Source organism: Microtus ochrogaster, unplaced genomic scaffold (assembly GCF_000317375.1).
Source record: "Microtus ochrogaster isolate Prairie Vole_2 unplaced genomic scaffold, MicOch1.0 UNK7, whole genome shotgun sequence".
Taxonomy (NCBI): Eukaryota; Metazoa; Chordata; class Mammalia; order Rodentia; family Cricetidae; genus Microtus; species Microtus ochrogaster.
In genome coordinates, this window is record NW_004949105.1 from 6,459,144 (window position 1) to 6,465,249 (window position 6,106).

The 6,106-nt window shown below is 49.7% G+C and overlaps 1 protein-coding gene across 4 annotated transcripts in view; it reads left to right on the forward strand.

The window, feature by feature from the left end:
* The window catches only part of Cars2 (cysteinyl-tRNA synthetase 2, mitochondrial), a 31,342-nt gene that overhangs the window by 4,466 nt on the left and 20,770 nt on the right, over positions 1-6,106 (forward strand). For all 4 annotated transcript variants that reach the window (XM_026788787.1, XM_026788788.1, XM_005366294.2 and 1 more), the window contains exons 4-6: positions 3,119-3,190; positions 3,693-3,798; positions 5,934-6,017. In XM_026788787.1, the coding sequence (XP_026644588.1) occupies positions 3,119-3,190; positions 3,693-3,798; positions 5,934-6,017 (262 nt within the window). The remainder of the gene's footprint in view (positions 1-3,118; positions 3,191-3,692; positions 3,799-5,933; positions 6,018-6,106) is intronic.

Sequence of the window (6,106 nt, forward strand, 5' to 3'; positions counted from 1 at the left end):
TGTGTGTGTGTGTGTGTGTGCGCGCACTGAAGTCACAGGGCACTGTGTGTGTGTGTGTGTGCGTGCACTGAAGTCACAGGGCACTGTGTGTGTGTATGTGTGTGTGCGCACTGAAGTCACAGGGCACTGTGTATGTGTGTGTATGTGTGTGTGTTTGCGTGCACTGAAGTCACAGGGCACTGTGTGTGTGTGTGTGTGTGTGCGCGTGTGTGCTCGCACTGAAGTCACAGGGCACTGTGTGTGTGTGTGTGCACGCGCGCACTGAAGTCACAGGGCACTGTGTGTGTGTGTGTGCGCGCGCGTGTGTGCGCGCACTGAAGTCACAGGGCACTGTGTGTGTGCGTGTGCATACACTGAAGTCACATGTCACTGTGCGTGTGTGCGCACACATGCAGGACCGATCTGTGGCAGGTTGTATGTATTATACAAAGGCCAGCAGCTTGGTGGGAATTAAGGTATCTGTGCCCTTCTCCCTAGAGTATCCTTTGTCCCTCCCTCCTTCCCCCTTCTTGTCTCTCCTCCCATTCCTGACAGCCCCTGTTCTGTCTTCTTTCCGAGAAAGAACAATACTACAGAGGCCAGAAATACACATAATAATTAATGGAATTTGTTTCGTAATAAAAGATGGCATTTCACATCGCTAGGGTTGGATTATTCAGTCAATAGTGTTGACAGTTGGATAACCATCTGGAGAAAATACAAACCCAAGTTAGAGTCATGCCTCACAGCCAACCTACAGCAGATCAGAGATTAAATATAAGATGAGTGGAGCCATAGATTCCTGGCAGAAATCCCAGGATGTTTCTGTGACCTCCTTTGGGAAGGATTTCTCAGTATGTTTCCGAGTGTAAATCCATTTATGTAGACAGACTCGGAAAGAGAAAAGACTGGAAAATATAAACCAGGTTTTCAGTGTTCTGTGAATGACCATGCTGTTAAAAACCTGAAAAGGAGGAACTGAAGAGCTGGCTCAGTGGTTAAGAGCATTGTCCACTCCTCTAGAGGACCAGGGTTCAATTCCCAGCACCCACATGGCAGCTCTATCACGTGACTCAGTTCTGGGTATTTGACGCCCTCTTCTGGCCTCCTTTGGCATTGCGTGCATGTGGTACACAGACATGTGTGAAGGCAAGCATCCATACACATGAAGAGAACTAATGAAAGATGAAAGCTATCAAGATCAAAATAAAAATGAATCTCAACAGAAGTACCACACATGTGAAAACACTTCCTACAGTGAGGAGAAGAAAAGACAATTAAAAAAATGGGTTGGGGCATCTGGATATGTGGGATATATTTCAGTTTATTCATAATTTGAAAAGGTAAAACTCCGAGCTGGGCATAACTGCACATGCCTTTATCCCCAGTAATTAGGAGCAGAAGCAGGCAGATCTCTGTTTTCGAGGCCAGCCTAGACCAGAGCGAGTTCCACAGGACTATACAGAGAAACCTTGTTTCTAAAAACAAAACAAAACAAAAAATAGGAAGGAAGGAAAGAAGAAATAGGTAAAAGTTACAGCTGAAGGCATTTAGGTAGTATGTTGACAGGATCTGAATGAGTGTTCTGTGCCTTACAACGGTCCCTGGACAAGGAGTGTGACTCCCAGGGGCACCGTGGACTCCGTGTCTTCAGCAGTGACACTGCCATGTTTGTGTCTTATCTCTACATACTGTCATCCCAGCGGTCTAGGGAGGTGTGAGGTAAACCACGGCTGAGCAGTCTGGCTTAGTGAAAGTAGCAGGCTGCTGGGCCATCCACAGTCTCCCTGAAGGCAGTCCTCCATGTCGCACTTTCTGGGGTGACTGCTGCTTTAGAGCCCCAAGCAGAAAGTCAGCCACCGGCTCTGTACACATCACTGAGAAACCTGAGACAGATTCTTGATATCTCAGAGTAGAAATTTCTCACCTAATGAAAAAGGAGACATGTTTCCTGAGGTGGGTAGGTGTATTTAGGGCAGGCCGACGATGGCCCAGTGTAGATGGTAGGTGTGGCATTGAGCGTTTGCAGAGTGTAGGTGGATTCAGGTTCTTGTACAGGGTGTGCATGAAGCTTTTTTGTTATGTTTTGTTTGAGACTGGGTCTTGCTATGTAGCCCTTGTTGAGGTGGAACTCACTATGTAGATTAGGATAGCCTTGAACTAACATAGTTCTGCCTGCCTCTGTCTCTCCAGTGCTGGGGTTAAAGGCGTGCACCAATAATACACATCCCTTGCTTTTTAAATTTTTTTTTAAAGAAAGATTTATCACATATACAGTATTCTGAGTGCAAAAAATACCTGCATGGCAGAAGAGGACACCAGATCTCATTACAGATGGTTGTGAGCCACCGTATGGTTACTGGGAGTTGAACTCAGGACCTCTGGAAGAGCAGGCAGCAAGCGCTCTTAACCCTGAGCCATCTCTCCAGCCCTCCAGCTGTTTATTTAAATTTTTTAAAAAATTTATTTGACAATTTTATATATACGTGTGTGTGTGTGTGTGTGCGTGTGCGTGTGCGCGCGCTCGCGCTCATCCCCTTTGATGTTCTCTTGTTTTTGTTTTTATAACCCGTTGGATTAATAGTGCTGCCTTGACGTGCGCGCCACAGCCCAGTGGATAATTGACTTCCCCCATTCTAGCAGCCTTCACTTGCTGGTAGCTCTTCAGCTGGGGTGGAGCTCATTTGCCCCTCCCCCATCTGTTCTGGGATGATTGACAAGAACTCTGTCTCTTGGCTGGAAAGTCTGTGTCCCCTGCTGGGTCCCAGTGCTAGGGGTCTGTGTGCCCAGATGCTCTGCTGTGGCCGCCGCCGCCTCCACACTCAGGAGCTGGGTACAGCCCCAGCCTAAGGACATGGGTACAAGTTCCCTGTTTAATGTGTTTGTATCTTGTCATAGAAATGGTACTGAGCTTCTCTCTGTCCCCAGTCGACAGGGCCCATAAGCCTTTTAACTACTGAGCTTTAGGGTAGTTTAACACTTAAAATCAACATTCCCTTCTTGGGGCTGAGCCCCCTGGGGCTGCAGGGGTAGCCTAGTCTGCTGGGATGGGTGTGTGTGCAAGGTAGCCTGGTCTGCTGGGATGGATATGTGTCGTCCTCCGGGTGTGCTGACTTTGTGGTTGTCTGATCTTGTACAGATGAATGTTTCGCCCGCTTCTCTTGCCAGTCTCTTTGAAGAAGAATTTAAACAAGACATGGCAGCCCTGAAGGTAAGCTGTGGTTTACCCTCCTGTAAAGGGAAGTGGCATCTCACCTGCTTTATCCAGAACATTCCAGTGTTAGTTCCTTGTGGTATCAAGACCTAAGGAAAGGACCTGAAGCTAGACCTGCTGAGTAAACCCTGTGATGGCCTCAGGGGAGGGAGGTGGTCTGGGGCGTCAGGGTGAGCTGGATTCCTCTCCTTGGGTCTGAAGAAGCCCAAGTGAATAGGGTAGGATGAAGTGATTGCACCTTGCCAGAATGTCCCTGATTTATCTTACATTCCTGTCAGCGGCAGGCACATTCCTGGCACCGAGGTCTGGCTGCCTGGCTTCTGGTTCTTCTCAGCAGTCTTGTCTGTTGAGAGTTAGCAGGGAAACCACACAGGAAAAGCCAGTTGGATCACTGGGGCATCCTGACTCAGAATGGCTGCCATCCTGTTGTGCCGGGTCTGGGCACGAGCCCGTGATCTTGCAGATCACCCCTGGTACCCGTGTCTCTGCGTCCTTGCAGGTTCTGCCTCCGACCGTGTACTTGAGAGTCACTGAGAACATCCCTCAGATCATCGCTTTTATTGAAGGCATCATCGCTCATGGCCATGCGTACTCGACAGCCTCAGGTATGGCTGGGGGCCTCTGGTGCAGGTCACGCCTGGGCTGTGTGTGCCACTTCCGTGGCTGTGTTCTTATGAGTTCCTTGGTGCTGAGCCAGTCTGTCTAGGTAGTTTTTAAATTTTCCATTTTTACTTATGTGTGTGCATGCACATGTGTGTTGTTGCACATGGAGGCCAGAGGAGGGGTGAGACTCCCCAGGGGCTGGAGTTACAGGCAATTGTGAGCTGCCCAGTGTGGGCTTCAGGCACTGTGGGTCCTCTGCAAGAGCAGCAAGCACTCTTGACTACCGATCTATTCTTTTTTTCAGATTCTTTTTTATCATTTTAAATTGAATATTTATGTGTGTGGGTCAGAGGGGGTTGATACATGAATGCAGTACAAAGGTCAGAGAGGGGCATCCGATCCCTCGGAGCTGGAGTTACAGGCAAAATGTGAGCTGTCCAGGGTGGGTGCTAGGACTTTGCTAGAGCTTTCTGTCCTGCAGGAGCTCTCTAACTACCAGCTGCCTGGGGCCTTGCTTCAGCTTTCTCTTAAAACCACAGAACATAGGCAAGCTAGTCCTGACCCCCTGTGGAGTCTGGGGGTAGCTGTGCAGATGCTCACTGTGGTCTTATTTCAGTTTGGGGTGTGTGTGTGCACACGCTAATGTAATGTAGGCATGTTAAATGCTATGAAACAACGTATTCAGCCTGCCCAGCTGAGCAGTTATAAGAAGTTTCTAGCAGTCTTCAGTCTGCAGAACCACTTAACCAGATATCAGGTAAAGCAGCCTCACTTGGCTTTAAACAAATGCTCCATTTCTAGCTGGTCGCCTGTCCTCTGGTTGCTAGTCGTTATGCTGGGAGAAGCGTGGGAGATGCTGCCTCCACCTGCACATAGTGGCCTGGGTACCTCGTAGCCTGATATGTGGCCATGGCTCCAGTAGCCTCACCAGCCATCTGGAAGCCTCTCGCTGGTCTCTTCCTCCAGGGAAAGTTCTGTGACAGATTTCTGGATAGCTTCCTGTTCTCCTCCCACATGTAATATGTCGAGAAGCCAGGGTAACAGTCTTTCCACATAGGTGATGGATGGAGGGCGTATGTGGTTGGGAGCTGACCACACAGCTGGGAGGAGTCCAGTAGCATCATCTCAGTATTGGTACTGAAGCATCATCACACTGCCCAGCCAACTGAGTAGGGATGCCACCCAAAGGCCCATGCACCTGGGTGATCGTGTTTCCTAGGAGACTACAGCATTTGTTCCTCCAGAACAGGCAGTGGTGTGAGTCACCAGACACTGGTTTGCAGGATGACCAGGGACCTGTGCTGGACCCACACCATGGTGGCCTCCATTCCCTTCTTACTTTCTGAGAGCGTTTCTCCTCAGCTAAGCTGGCTGGTTGGCTGGTCAGCGAGCTCCCAGGATATACCTGCCTTTACCCCGCCCCCCAGCACTGAGGTTGCAAGCATGTGCAGCCATACCTGAGTTTTATGTGGGTGCTGGGGATTTGAACACAGGTCCCCTGCTTCACAGCTTTCACTCTTACCTCAGAGCCATGTTGATATTCTCTGTTGAGGAATCTTCATAAGCACTGGAGACATGTTAGGGCCCCTGGAGACTGTTCCGTCTTGTTAGGCTCACCTGGGCTATTCATTTCCAACCATACCTGTGTTGTGTCTTAGGGTTTTATTGCTGAGGAGACACCATGACCACGGCAACTCTTATAAAGTGTTTAATTGGGCCTGACTTATAGTTTCTGAGGTTTAGTCCATTATCTTCATGGCAGGAAGCATGGCGGCATGCAGGCAGACATGGTGCTGGAGAGGTAGCTGAGAGTTCTACATCGGGATCAGCAGGCAGGAAGAGAGACACTGGGCCTCGCTTGACTGTCTGAGACCTCAAAGCCTACCCCTGTGACAGGCATCTCAGAATAATCCTGGAGGTGCATGCAGTGTGTAGGCATTGTTGGTGCAGAAGATGCCTGGGTAGTGTCTGTGTGTGTATGTGTTATTTGTGTGGTAATATGTGTTGCGTATGCAAACGTGTGTGCACACACATGTGTGCAGTCTGTGCTGAAACTGTAACTGCTTGTGAGTTAGACTACAGATGTGGCTGCCTCAGCCAGGGAAGTGCTGAGCTCCTAACTGTTTATGTTAAACAGGCAGCGTCTACTTCGATCTGCAAGCACGAGGGGACAAGTATGGCAGGCTCGTCAACGTGGTTCCCAGCGCAGCCCCAGAGCCAGGTGGGTGACGCTGGTGTCCTGTGGGCCTTGTGCAGCCTCAGCCAGGTGGGTGACGCTGGTGTCCTGTGGGCCTTGTGCAGCCTCAGCCA